This window comes from Callospermophilus lateralis, chromosome 1 (genome assembly GCF_048772815.1).
Source record: "Callospermophilus lateralis isolate mCalLat2 chromosome 1, mCalLat2.hap1, whole genome shotgun sequence".
NCBI classification, from domain to species: domain Eukaryota; kingdom Metazoa; phylum Chordata; class Mammalia; order Rodentia; family Sciuridae; genus Callospermophilus; species Callospermophilus lateralis.
The window spans coordinates 222,865,706-222,878,377 of NC_135305.1; the positions used below are offsets into that span (position 1 = coordinate 222,865,706).

Here is a 12,672-nt window from a genome sequence, read left to right on the forward strand (position 1 = left end):
TGCACTGGTGTCGGGGTCACTGGTGTAGGGTGGGGCGGCCTCTGGTTCAGAAACCAGGCGTCCCTGCTGCTCAACCTCTGCCCGCATTTCTGGCCCTCAGCCTACAATCCCCCCCTTCACTCATCCCACTGACTTTTTTTCTTTTCTGTTCTTTTCTCTGGTGCTGAGAACGGACCCCAGGACCTCTCCCTCACTAGGCGAGCCCTCCCCCACTGGCCACACCTCAAGCCAGACGAGGCATCCTGGGGACAAGGCAGTGAACAAGACTGCCACAGGGGCAAGTGGGTGGGGAAGAAAGAAATTAGTGGAATGAACGAGTGAGCGGTGGGAATCGCCGGCAGAGGTTGAGCAACAGGGACGCCCACTTCTGAACCAGAGGCCCAGGAGGCCAGGCTGCGCACGGCCTCCACCTCACACGGATGGCAGACTGGCTGGGGAGGTGGGGAGAGGGCAGCACGCCCAGAGCAGTACCCCAGGGGGCTTCCCGGTATCGGTATGACACCCACGGTACCCCTTCTAGAGCTGGAAGACAGGGCCTTGTGCAGTTAGGGCTGGACTTAGGATTCAGACTCCATTTAAAATTTAAAATGCCCCGGAAGGAGGCCTGGGGGTAGAGGGAACGCACCCAGCCCTCGGGGGACTGGCAATCTCTGGCGTCCAGTGACGCGTGCCTGGAAGGGCCGGCGGAGCGGAGGCAGTGGGCCCCAGGCACCTGCCTCCCTGCGGCCCCTGTCTCCTCCCTAGAGCCCCGGGCTCGGCTCCTAAAGTGGGAGTGAGACCGGCCTCCGCCACGTGGGGCGCTTGGCACCGTCAGCGCTCATTAAATGCCAGCTGGTGTTGTAATGATGAGCCCCGTTATTATCCGTAATGACTAATTAATTAGTACTAATAATTCTCCGCGTCCCATTGGGCCTCTCGGGCCAGGAAGTCACCCTGCCCAGAGGCGGGCTCAGTCTCCATCCCACCCTCACTTCCCCGGCCCCAGGAGCCTCGTGAAGCTGCGGGCGGGCGGGGGTGGCCGGACCTCGAGGCACGAGTCTGGGTGGGCGGAAGGGCTGCGGGCTTCTCATTTACCCGCGACGAACCACAGTCCAGCTTCTCCCTAACCCCGAGGCTCCCGGCAAGGCGCTAGGACCGCGAGGGCGTCCGGTGAGGAGGCCGTGCTGAACCCAGGGCCACGCCTCCACCTTGGTTATTGGCTGTCGGGCCCGGCGCGCGGTTCCGATTGGTGGAGGCGGCCGCCGCTCCCGGGATTTCCCCGCCGCCGCCCCGCCCCGCCCCGCCCGGGTCGCCAGCTCCCGGCGCTCGGCTGGGCTCCGCAGACCCGCTCTCCCGCGGCGCCCGGGGAGCGTGGCCTGGCCTCGCGCGGAGGGACCGGAGCGCGGCGCGGGTCCCGGGCGGGCCCGGACGGCCCCGCGATCCCCTCCGCGAGGCGCAGCCGACTCGGGGGGACGTCCCCAGCGCCCGCACCATGGGCCCGGGGCCCCCTGCGGCCGGAGCGGGGGCGCCCCCGCGGCCACTGTCCCTGGCCGCGCGGCTGAGCTACGCCGTGGGCCACTTCCTCAACGACCTGTGCGCGTCCATGTGGTTCACCTACCTGCTGCTCTACCTGCACTCGGTGCGCGCCTACAGCTCGCGCGGCGCCGGCCTGCTGCTGCTGCTCGGCCAGGTGGCCGACGGGCTGTGCACGCCCCTGGTGGGCTACGAGGCCGACCGCGCCGCCGGCCGCTGCGCCCGCTACGGCCCGCGCAAGGCCTGGCACCTGGTCGGTAAGGCGCCCGCCGCCCCGCCGCCCACCCCGGCGCGGGGCCGCCGCCTCCCTGTGTGACAGAGCCCTGTGTGTCACTGCTGAGATCCCCTCTGCCTGCCCCCTGGCCTGAGCCTCCATCTGTCTGTCCCATCACTCAGGAACGCTCCGTCTACCTGTGCCCGAGTTCCCCCGCTCTGCTTTGCCTGGGCACCTGTCCCGTTGTCAGGAGCTCCGCGTCTGGCTGTCCCTTGGACTGAGCCTCCTCCATCTGTCTGACCCAGAACCCCTCTGTCTGTGACATGCGTTCCTCCCCTCTGTGATTCTGTTCCCTGACCTGAGACCCCCAATGTCCGCCCCATCTCTGCCTGTCCCTTGGACTGAGCCTCCTCCATCTGTCCCACTGCCCAGTACCCCTCTGGCTGCCTGACCCACGAGCTGCTGAACTGCCTTGTGTCCCCTCTGCTTGCCCAAGGCCAGCCTTCCTCATCTGGCTTTCTTAGGCTCTGTCTGGCCTGCAGGGCCTGTCATAGGACTTGGTGGGGCCCCGGGGAGCGTGTGCCCCCTCTCTGGGCCTGGTCTGACTGCCCAGCACCTCCCTGCCTGTCTGTCGGGCCCACCCTGGCCTCCCCGTCTCTCTGATCAGGGTGACCGTCCAGGAGAGCTCTGTCTGAGGAAGGTCAAGCTGTCTAGACTCCCTCTGTTTGTCTCCCCCTGAGCACCCTGTCCAGCCCTGCCCCATCTTCAGTGACCTGGTGTTTTAGAGGGGTGGGTGCTGCCCAGCTAGCCAGGAGCTGGGGGCTGGGTGGGCCTGGAGGGGCCAGGTCTGTGCCCGGTGTTTGTGCCGCCTCTGACCAGGGTTGGGGTCAGCAGTGTGGGTTGCTAAGGGGACCCCTGTGCCTGGCAGTGTTGCAGGACCAGAGGGCTCTGGTGAGGGGGACGCTGCTCCTGCTGGGGCGCGCGCTGCTGGTGCTCCTGATAAGGCGAGGCCTGCTGCCTGCGCCTCCTGAGATGAGCCCCAGGTGCCCTGTGGTTTGCCCTGGAGGCACCGCCAGCTTCAGCCTGGCCTTTTGGGCCTGCCAAGCATGGCAAGAGTCAGGCCAGGCCCTGCCCACTCCTTGGAATTCTAGGGGTGGGAAGGCAGGAGGGGTGGGCTGGTGTCCTTTGCCCTCGGGGCAGTGTTTGACTAGGTCCTGGTGACACTTTTTGCCAGATGCAGCAGATCTCTGGGTGGCCTGTGGGTGGTCTGCAGGTGGCTTGTGGGTGGCCCACATCCTTGTGGTCATAGCCCCAGGGCCTGGATTTTCAGGTTTTGCAGAGGAAGATGCCTGAGTTCTTCCTGGGTCACCTGAGACTGTAATAGGGAGGGGCAGGGGCCTCCCGGGACACAGTGACAGCAGAGTTGGCCCCTTCCCTGGTCTGATATAGGGCTTGGGTGCAGGGCCCAGTGCAGCAGCTTGACTGGCTGCTGGGAAATTCACTGACCAGCCAGGGAGCCCTCGCCTGGGGCAGGTGACAGGAGCAGGCTGGTTATCAGTGGCAGAGCCTGGAGCGAGGACCTGCCGGGAGAGCTGCTGACTGCTCCCCGCCTCTGGCTTGTGGGGTGCAAAGTGGGCCTGGGGGTGGGTGCTTTCCAGGCACCAAGCGCTGCCTACCCCTTCCCCACTTCAGGGTCCGCACATGGGGAGACCTATGCTGGGAGACCCCATGTCGGAGAGCAAGCCAGCCAGCCCTCTTGGTGCCTGACCAGGTGATGAGCCTAGGTCGCCCTGGCAACAGCGCCCACCTCTCCGTTTTCTGGGAGTGGGTCTGGACGGTGGAGACAGACCCTTCTTTCCTTAACCAGCTCCTCAGGCTTTTCCTCAGGCCTGGAGGACCCTCAGAGCCAGACCTGAATCCTCCTGTAGACAGGGCAGGTGGCGAGACTGGGCTTCAGAAAGCAGAGGGGACATTGGCCATGGGGCTTTGAAGTTTGAGTAGGAGTTTGGTGTGGGGCTGGGGGCGCTGTGGAAAGGGGAGCACTGGGGCAGCTCTGAGTGCTGTGGCAGGAGGAAGAGCAGGTCTCTTGCGTTGCACAGCTGACCCTGTGCCCACCCGAGTGTCAGCTGTCATTACCTGAAGACACTTGCCTGCGCTGGCCCCCCAGGCAGCCTGGGCCGGCAAGGGTTAACTCTGCAGCAGGAATCTCCCAGGCCTGAGGCACATTCTCTGGACTGAAGTTCACTGCGCCCTGCCCCAGGGTGGCCTCCCCCAGGGTGGCCTCCGGGAACCTGCCAGGACCCCTCCTGGGCACCAGTTCCACAGAAGTGGGTGGCTCTAGAGGGCAGCTGGTTTCACTTCCCCCAGGCTGCGGGGCTCCAGGGCTGGGAGGAGCCGGGGCGGGCAGCTGGAGCTGGGGTAGGGCTCCCTCCGGCCTCGTCTCCTGGTCTGGAAAGGGAGTGGGGCCATCTGCCCCTCTGGGCTCCAAGTGCAGGCCCCAGTTCTTACAAACTTGTGAGTCCCATTCCTTTTTGCTGAGGTGGGACCTAGCGCCCCCCGGCTGCAGCCCAGACCTTTCTGATTGAGCAGGATCTCCCTAAGTCACCCAGGCTGGCCTGGATGATAGGACGGCCACCCACTAGGCCACCCCTGGTATTGTCCTCAACTCCTTGGAAGGACACTGGGCTGCAGGCTCTCTGCCAAGTGCCAGGGACACAGGAGGAATGGAGGCCTTCGGCCACCTGCCCCCTGGAGCTCTGTGCGTGGGGGGAGCAGACAAGGTCCCTGGTCCAGGGCCAGGAGGGGCCTGCTGGTGATGGAGCTGGTCAGGAAGGGCTTCCCTGAGGCGGTGACATTCAAGCTGAGATGGGGTGGAAAGGAGCTGGCTTTGCTGGGAGGTGAGGGGATGAGCATGGCAGGCAGAGGGTGCAGCTGTGCAAAGGCCCCGGGGCAGGACAGTGTTGGAGGCCCAGTGAGGCGGGGAGGGGTCGGCGGGGCCTTGGGCACAGGAGCATCCTGTTCATTCTGAGGCACCTTTTCTGAGCAGCAGGTCTCGGGAGGTGGTGGGCTCCGCTCTGTGGTTCAGCGCCTGTCCTCGGGGCCAGGGTACCTCAGCATCCCCAGGAGAGGCCCCCTGTAGAGGATGGGAAAAGCAGGGCCTTCCCAGGACCACCTGGGCCTCCTGGCTGGCTGGTGGCCTGTGGGTGTTGGCTGGGGACCAAGAGGCCTTCTTGGGCCGGGAGGGAAGGATAGGGCTGGGCAGGGCAGGGCTTCTGCTGGGGACAACTCTCCTGCTATGTGGCCTCCCTCAGCCTGCACCAGCGTCCCGCCCCAGGACCGGGGACATGGGCCCTGGGCTGGCACGGGGCCCACTCCTGCCCTCCCTGCTCTCCTGGCCGGCGAGGAGACCGGGCCCTGCACACTCCCTCTGGACCTCAGGCCTGCGGCCTCCCGGCTGACCCTCACCTGTCCTGGAGGCTGCCTCACAGGGGACCCGTCTCCACCTCAGCTCCCTCAGTAGCAGGGGCCCGTCACAGGCCTGGGGGCTTCCACGTCCCCCTCGTCACACTTGGGGAGCCCCAGGCTGGTGTGGGGAGGACCCGTAAGTGACATCCCTTCTGCCTGTCCCCAGGCACCATCTGTGTCCTGCTGTCCTTCCCCTTCATCTTCAGCCCGTGCCTGGGCTGTGGGGCGGCCACCCCAGAGTGGGCCGCCCTCCTCTACTACGGGCCCTTCATTGTCACCTTCCAGTTCGGCTGGGCCGCCACGCAGATCGCCCACCTGAGCCTCATCCCCGAGCTGGTCACCAGCGACCACGAGAAGGTGGAGCTCACGGCCCTCAGGTACGCGGGGGTCAGGCGAGCCTCGACCAGAACCCGTGGCTGGTGCTCAGGGTTGGCGTGCCACACTGGCCACAGGGTGCCCTGGCCCTGGCACAGCTGGGCTGGGGGTCGTTGAGGTGGGGCTGGGGCTTTGGGGCAGGCTTGGGGTCCCCTGCTGTGTGCATGTCCCTGGTGGCAGTTGCTTTCCTACAAACTGGTGCACATGACCACCAGGGCATCTCTGACCTCGGGGGCTCTCAGCCCACCCAAGGCCACCTTCCTAAGGACCAAATCACACCTGCAAGATCCCTTTATTCTGCTTCAGTGTGTCCCCTACACCTGGGTCGGTGACTGTCCTGGATTTACAGTCCCCTCCTGGGCATTGAACAGAAGAGGAATCATGGGCCCTTACTGCCCCCCACATGGTACACTTAGTGCCTGGCTTTCTTCCGACTAGCTACAGGCGCCAGAGGATGCTGTTCTGGAAGTGATAAGAGCATTTATTGAGTGCTTGCTGTGTGCCAGCTCTTTGGGAATCTGGGAGTCGGGTCTGTTATGTCTCCCACAGTCCAGAGGAGGTGGGCCCAAAGCCAGGTTGTTCTGTTTTGCTGTACTGGGGACATAGCCAAGGCCTTATGCCCCCCAGGCCAGGGCTGACCACTAAGCCGAACTTCTGTCCTGGGCCAGGGCTTGACCGGCATCTGCAGGCAGAGCCCCACTGGGCACTGCCCTGGGCTCCTCCCAGGGCCTCCCACTTCCCCGTTGTGGCAAATGGTAACGGCAGGCATTACCCAATGCCAGCATCCCCAGGGCCCTGCCGGCAGGGCTGGGCCGAGCCACTCTGGGCCATCAGTGTGGGGACACAGGGACTCTGCAGGTGGCACGATACCACTTTCAGCAAGGGGAACCTAGTCCTGTCACATGGAGGCGCCCTTCCAGCCGGGCGTGCAGCCTGCAGGCAGGAGGAGCCAAGGCTGGTCCCAGACCCTAGTCGTCGCCCTGCAGCTCTGGGGACAGAATTCAAGGGCCATCTTTAAGCACTTTGGTTTTCAGACTTGGTGGCGGCCTCCCTGTGCTGAGTGGTGCACACGGGCAGGCTGGGAGGCCGCAGCCAGGGGCGTCCCTGGGCCGCCCGGCGCTGCCCGGGCCGTGGCTGCGCGGTGCCCCCGGCTGAGGCCCCGCCCCCGCCAGGTACGCCTTCACCGTGGTGGCCAACATCACCGTCTTCGGCGCCGCCTGGCTGCTGCTGCACCTGCAGGGCTCCTCCAGCTCGGGGCCGGCCCAGGACTTCAGCGTGGGTGACCAGCTGGGGGTCCAGGACGTGCCAGTGTTCCGGGTGAGTTGGAGCAGGTGGCCACCGGAGTCTCTGCGGCCCGGAGGGCTGCCACTGACCCTCCTGCTGCCGTCCTAGAACCTGTCCCTGATGGTGGTGGGCGTTGGTGCCGTCTTCTCGCTGCTGTTCCACCTGGGCACCCGGGAGGGGCGCCGCCCGCGGGGCGAGGAGCCCGATGAGCACAGCCCCCTGGTGTCCCCCCACCCGCAGCCCCTGCTGCTCTGGAAGCACTGGCTCCGGGAACCCGCATTCTACCAGGTGGGTCTGGCCTCCCGGGCCACGCCCCTGGACCACGCCCCCGGCCACCACCGCCCGCTGCAAGCCCCTTCACCTCCCCGCTGCTGGCCTGGGTGCACAGGGGCCCTGGCTGAGCACTGGCTGTCCCTCTGCTAATCTGCCCACAGGTGGGTGTGCTGTACATGACCACAAGGCTCATTGTGAACCTGTCCCAGACCTACATGGCCATGTACCTCACCTACTCCCTCAACCTGCCCAAGGTGAGCAGGGCGGGCAGAAGGGGTGGCCGGGGTGGTCCAGCCCCGCGAGCCTCGTCTGAGCGCTGCTGCTGACTGCCCCGCAGAGGTTCATCGCGACCATTCCCCTGGTGATGTACCTCAGTGGATTCTTGTCCTCCTTCCTCATGAAGCCGGTCAACAAGTGCATCGGGAGGAACGTGAGTGGGCGGCCAGGGGTGGAGGGGTGCAGCCCAGAGCTCTCCCGCTGCCCTCCCTGTACTTTGCCGGCTCCGGGGGCCTGTCCTCGCCTCAAGGGCTGGCGTTTGGGGTGTAGATGGCCACCTGCTCACAGCTGCTGGGTGGACGCTCCACGGTAGCTCCAGCAGAGGGGCTGCTGGGGACATTCGGTGGTGAGCCCGGGTGCCCAGCTGTGTGGCCTCCTGCAGCTGACCTACTTCGCGGGCCTCCTGGTGGTCCTGGTCTTCGCGGCCTGGGTGGCGCTGGTGGACACGCTGGGCATGGCCGTGTACGTGGTGGCGGTGCTGCTGGGCGCAGGCTGTGCCACCATCCTCGTCACCTCCCTGGCCATGACGGCGGACCTGATCGGCCCCCACACGGTAGGGCTGCGGCAGGGGCCCGGGAGGGGACGGAGCCGCTGACCTAGCGCTGACCCCTCCTGTCCTCCAGCACAGCGGGGCCTTCGTGTACGGGGCCATGAGCTTCTCAGACAAGGTCGCCAACGGGCTGGCAGTCATGGTGGTGCAGAGCCTGCACCCCTGCCCGTGAGTGACCCCCCGGGGCCTGAGGCCGTCCCTGCAGGGCTGAAGGGTCAGCTGGGGGCCTGGGCCCTCCCCTGTGGCAGGCCCACGGCAGTCGTGGGAGGCCGGGGCCAGACGGGAGGGGAGGGAGGCCACTGAGGAGGCCCAGCATCGGGTTCCAGGGGCAGGTGACTCTTCAGGACCTAACTGAAGCCAGCCGGAGGAGTCATGAGCTGCACAGGTGGAGCTGGCCTGGGGAGGCTGGCCAGCAGGACGGAGGACCTGGAGGGGGGTGGGGAGGCCTGGGCCAGGGACGAGGTGCAGCTGTGCCAAGGCCCTGGGGCAGGACTGAGGCCAGTGTGTTGGAGGCACCTGCCGTGGGCAGCAGGGAGCAGCGGGAGGAGGAGGGCGGCCCAGGTGGGTGACTCCTGCAGACCTTTGGGCCGAGAGAGGACTTGGGCCCCAGGGCTGTGGGCAGAGGCGGGGCCTGGCCCAGGGGCTTACCGGCGCCCTCTGGTGGCTGCTGTGGGGAGGACAGGCTGCGGGTGAGGGTGGAGCCGGCACCAGGTGGAGGTCCAGGAGGGGAGAAGTGTCCAGATTTGGGGTGACCAAGAAGGCCAAGCCCTGGTCACTCTGAGGTGTGCTTGTGGCTGGAGGTGAGGGCACCCCGGCTGGGCTTCAGGTGTCCCGCCCTCTGCCCTCCCAGCTCGGAACTCTGCTGTCGGTCCTGCGTGGGCTTCTACCACTGGGTGATGGTGGCCGTGACCGGCGGTGTGGGCGTGGTGGCCACCCTGGCCCTGTGCAGCCTGGTCGTTTGGCCCATCCACCTTCGGAGCCGTGAGTCACCTTCTCTCCTCCACCCAGGTGGGGCCGGCGGGGCCTGGGACAGGCCCTCCTCCTAACGCCACCCTCACCCCTCCCTTCCAGGGGACCCTGGAGACCGACCCTGACCGCCTCGGCCACCTGCGCTGCACACAGCTGGTCCCCAGGCCTCAGGAAGCCCCGTGGGTGACCCTGGGTGACTGGGTGACCCTGCCGGCTCAGCCCCACGGGCTGGGCACACCTGGTGGTCCCGACACCCCGAGGCCTGGGGCCCCCAGGGGGAGAGCCGTGTGCGCCTCGCTCTGTCCTGGGAGTCTCTGCGCCGGCTTCACACCCCGATCCTGCCAGGAGTCCGGCCTGGGCCATGGCACGGCCGCTGTGGGGCCGCCAGGCTGCCAGGGGCTGGGGACCCGCTGGGGCCTGAATAAAGACCTTGCACTGGGTGCCACTCCTCTTCTCCTGGGGACGGATGGGGACTCGGGGAGCTAATGTGGGCGGGCAGCTGTGTGCCGTCCCTGGTGTGCCAGGCCTCTGGTCACCTGCACCCTGGCCAGCAGTGCGGCCCCTGGCTGGGCAGACCCCGCTGGGGAGAAGCTGAAGGGTGGAGGGTCCCCTGCGCGGTGGCCAGAGAGGGCGGTGGCCAGAGAGGGAGGTGGCCAGGGAGGCCATGGCATGGGCAGAACGAACTTTATCAGAAGGTGGGTGTGTAGGTGGACGGCTGGTCGGTGGCGGGGCAGTAGGGATCCAGGTCCCAGAGGCGGTAGTTCTGGGTGGTGTAGCGCGGGCGCTGGGGCACCGACAGGTAGGGCACGTAGTCGGCCGCGTGGGAGTGCGGCTCCGCCTTATATCGGCTCCTGTTGACCACTGCAGGCAGGGACCCGGGTCAGCGTGTGTCCCCAGCACCCCGCCCCCGCTGCCAGGGTCCCGGCCGCCCGCTCACCATAGTCCTTGACCCGGAGGGGCCGGTCCCTCCACAGCGCGTTGCCCCAGCGCGTGCTGGAGCCGCGGTACTGCGCGGGCATGGTGGGGTCGTGCCAGGCCGTCTCCCGCAGGCGCTGGGTGTAGGCTGCGGGGACAGGAGGTCACTCGCCCGCCCACGGGCACCCTGCCGTCGGGGGCTGGGCGAGGGCACTCACCTGGGGGCAGGCCCCGCTCCCGGTGGCTGTGGCATCGGTGCCATCGGGAGTAGGCCTCGCGGTGCGGGCTGTCGGGGTCCCGGGGCAGGGTGTACCAGGCTTCCCGGGGCTCCGAGTTGGTCAGGCCCGTGTACCACGCCTGGCCCGCTGCGTCGTGTCCCATGGGCGAGTACTTCCAGCGCGTGGCCTGCTTGATAGCCGGTGTCCAGTGGGGCCCCTCCAGGGTCTCATAGTCATCGCTGAGGACAGGAGCAGTCTCAGCCTTCCTGCCGCTGTGCAGGCCTCCTGCTGCCCCAGTGGCCACGGCCGCAGGAGACCCTCACCCGACCTTTCACCTGGAGCCTTTCTTGCCTGGCCGGTGGGGGAGTGTCCAGCTGGAGCTCCTCCTAGGGAACTGCCACCCTTCTCTAGCTGCTAGGACCCTTGGGTCTCCTCCTCCAGGAAGCCCTGGCCTGGAGGTGCTCAGGCTGGGTGAAGGAGGGTGGGGGCTGGGTGCATGGCCCAGGGAGGACACCGGGGCCCCAGGCTGGGTAGGTGATGCAGAGGCCGCTGCACCTGTCCTGGACTTCCTGAGAGGCTGCATGCAGCACATGCAAAGGCCCTGGGGCAGCAGGCAGTGGATAAAGGCACAGATCAAGAGACAGAAACTGCAGTACCAACAGGAGTGGAGATGTGCTACTAATGTCCCAAACCACACTTCACTAAGGACATTCAGACTAAAACTAGGGGCCAGGCAGCAGTCCAGAGGCCAGTGCTGCCCAGTATGAGGCCTTGGTTCATCCAGGCGCTGAAGCAGAAGGTGTGATGGCAGGCCCTCGCCGTCCGGGGGTGGGGGGGACCCACACTGTCCTGCCCTCCTTCGGAACTCATTTCTCCCCTTTGAGGAGGGCCCCAAGCTCCTTCCTGCCCATCCTTTTGCACAGCTGCGTACTTTTCCCTCTGCCCATCAGGGGGGCCTCAGCAGAAGCTGCCCTGGGTGGGGGGCGCCCCTCACGTCCCCTGGAGCCTCAGTAGCAGCCTTGTCTGGATAGAGGCTCTGCCCAGTGTGACCCCGAGATGAGTGCACTGCCAGCTGGGCCTACTCTGGTGCCCTGTCCTTTTAAAGAAGAGTTTGGCAGGGAGAAGGCACGCAGTGGCCAGGGCCACCGGGAGCTGCGGAGGGGTGGTCGGCCCCAGGACTCCTGAGGGGCCCCGCCCCCGGACCTGACCTGGAGTGGCCCCGAGCCGAGGCTCTTCTGTTGTTTGGGCCCTGGATTTGCTTCTGGCAGTGACCCCAGGTGAGGCTCCCCGCGCCCCAGCCCCATAGCTGGAGAAGGATGTCACCAGCATAGCAAATGACACTGAGCTGGGGACAGAAGGAAAAGGCCAGGCAGTGTCTGCGGCCGGGACAGTGCTCACCTGTCCAGGGAAGCTGGGAAGTCGGTTTCAAGGGTGCCCAGGGGGACACAGGGCCGGGTAGCCTCCCGCCTCAGGGTCTGCATGTCTGCCTCTGTGTCCCTGCAGGCTCCTGCCAGGAAGGCCTCTGGGGCCATTGTTGACAGCAACAAAGGCCACCTGGCAACGGGTGGGGCTGGCCCTGGTCCCGCCCTGGCCTTCCAACCTCCCGCTGTGGGGAGCCCTTCAGTGCCCCCAGCTGGGTGTCCTAGCCTGGGGGTGGGCAGGCAGTCCACCGCCGGGCCCAGGCCCTGGGTCCCACCTCTCGGCTCCTTGCCGTCCTGTCCTCCTACGTGCAGGGCAGGAGCGCAGGACCTGGGTGCTCAGGGGCTCGGGGTGGACCCAGTGACCATGGGGGATGAAGGGACACACAGCACCGTCCACACACAGGCTGGAATGTCCCTTGGCAGCGGGCAGGAGCGAGGGGACAGCTGCAGTGTGGTTGGACCTGAGAGCCACAGATGCCCAGGACACACCTGGGATGGGGGTCAGAGGTGGACCTGGACCCAGTGCCGGGCTGCGAGGGGAAAGACCACTCGGGGACACAGGGGCCTGCAGTGACGGAATGTTCTGGAGCTGGCACTGGAGGCCTTAAGACCGCCGAGGCCACTGGCTGGTTCATTTTATCCGGGTACTTTGTGTTTATTGACCGTGACCGAAAGCGCGGACAGAACTCGGCAAACGTGCAGACTCTGCCCACCTGGACGGGTCCCCAACAGTGGGCACTGCCCCTGCCCGTCCTGGGGCTCCCCTGAGCCCAGGGCCTTTGCACAGGCTTCCTGCTGCAGCCTGGTCCCCCTTCACAGCCAGGTGCGCCCCCAGCTCCCCACGCAGTGCCCTTGGCCACAGCCTCTGTCCCCATCTGTGGGACAACTGCACAGAGGCTTCCTAGTGACCCCAATCAACCCTGAACTCGCCCACTGGGTGCAGCTTGAGGCTCTGGATTCTGATCAGGTGGCCAGGCCCCTGGCCAGCCCCCACAACCCGGCGCTGCCCTCAAGAGGATCCTGCTCCTGCCTCCCCTGTCCCTCCCCAGCCGGCCCTGGCCTCCCCGCAGGGGCCTCTCTGCTCCCTCCTAGACCCGCTGGTCTTTCCCCTCCAATGTGGCAGCCTGTGAGACCAGGAGAGGCTCTGGACGCTCCTGCCCTGGGTCCCCACCGATAGCCTCTGGCTGGCCTGGCCTCACG

General features: G+C 66.5%; 2 protein-coding genes across 3 annotated transcripts; one reads left to right on the forward strand and one right to left on the reverse strand.

Moving 5' to 3' along the window:
- Positions 1–1,290: 1,290 nt before the first annotated feature.
- On the forward strand, positions 1,291–9,358 carry Mfsd12 (major facilitator superfamily domain containing 12). Of its 2 annotated transcripts, none has more exons than XM_076851602.2 (10): positions 1,291–1,769; positions 5,358–5,568; positions 6,739–6,883; positions 6,959–7,138; positions 7,285–7,377; positions 7,461–7,553; positions 7,782–7,952; positions 8,023–8,117; positions 8,800–8,930; positions 9,021–9,358. In XM_076851602.2, the coding sequence occupies exons 1-10, from the start codon at positions 1,472–1,474 to the stop codon at positions 9,041–9,043; spliced, it is 1,440 nt and encodes a 479-aa protein (XP_076707717.1). In that variant the 5' UTR covers positions 1,291–1,471; the 3' UTR covers positions 9,044–9,358. The 2 variants fall into 2 exon arrangements, with proteins under 2 accessions (XP_076707717.1, XP_076707707.1); XM_076851592.2 differs by having other exon boundaries at positions 8,028–8,117.
- Positions 9,359–9,606: 248 nt separating this feature from the next.
- Tektip1 (tektin bundle interacting protein 1) lies at positions 9,607–11,532 on the reverse strand. The gene is made up of 4 exons (XM_076859223.1): positions 11,450–11,532; positions 10,052–10,290; positions 9,856–9,981; positions 9,607–9,779 (listed from the first exon to the last, which is right to left on the reverse strand). Exons 1-4 carry the CDS (start codon positions 11,530–11,532, stop codon positions 9,607–9,609), a joined length of 621 nt encoding a protein of 206 aa, XP_076715338.1.
- Between the last annotated feature and the right edge of the window lie 1,140 nt (positions 11,533–12,672).

Coding starts and splice junctions, on each gene's coding strand:
- Mfsd12 (XM_076851592.2), top strand. CDS start 1,472: ATGGGCCCGGGGCCCCCTGCGGCCGGAGCGGGGGCGCCCCCGCGGCCA. Junction 7,378..7,460: donor ACTCCCTCAACCTGCCCAAG/GTGAGCAGGGCG, acceptor ACTGCCCCGCAG/AGGTTCATCGCGACCATTCC. Junction 7,554..7,781: donor ACAAGTGCATCGGGAGGAAC/GTGAGTGGGCGG, acceptor GGCCTCCTGCAG/CTGACCTACTTCGCGGGCCT.
- Tektip1 (XM_076859223.1), bottom strand. CDS start 11,532: ATGCAGACCCTGAGGCGGGAGGCTACCCGGCCCTGTGTCCCCCTGGGC. Junction 9,982..10,051: donor GGAGCGGGGCCTGCCCCCAG/GTGAGTGCCCTC, acceptor CTGTCCCCGCAG/CCTACACCCAGCGCCTGCGG. Junction 9,780..9,855: donor CCTCCGGGTCAAGGACTATG/GTGAGCGGGCGG, acceptor CCCTGCCTGCAG/TGGTCAACAGGAGCCGATAT.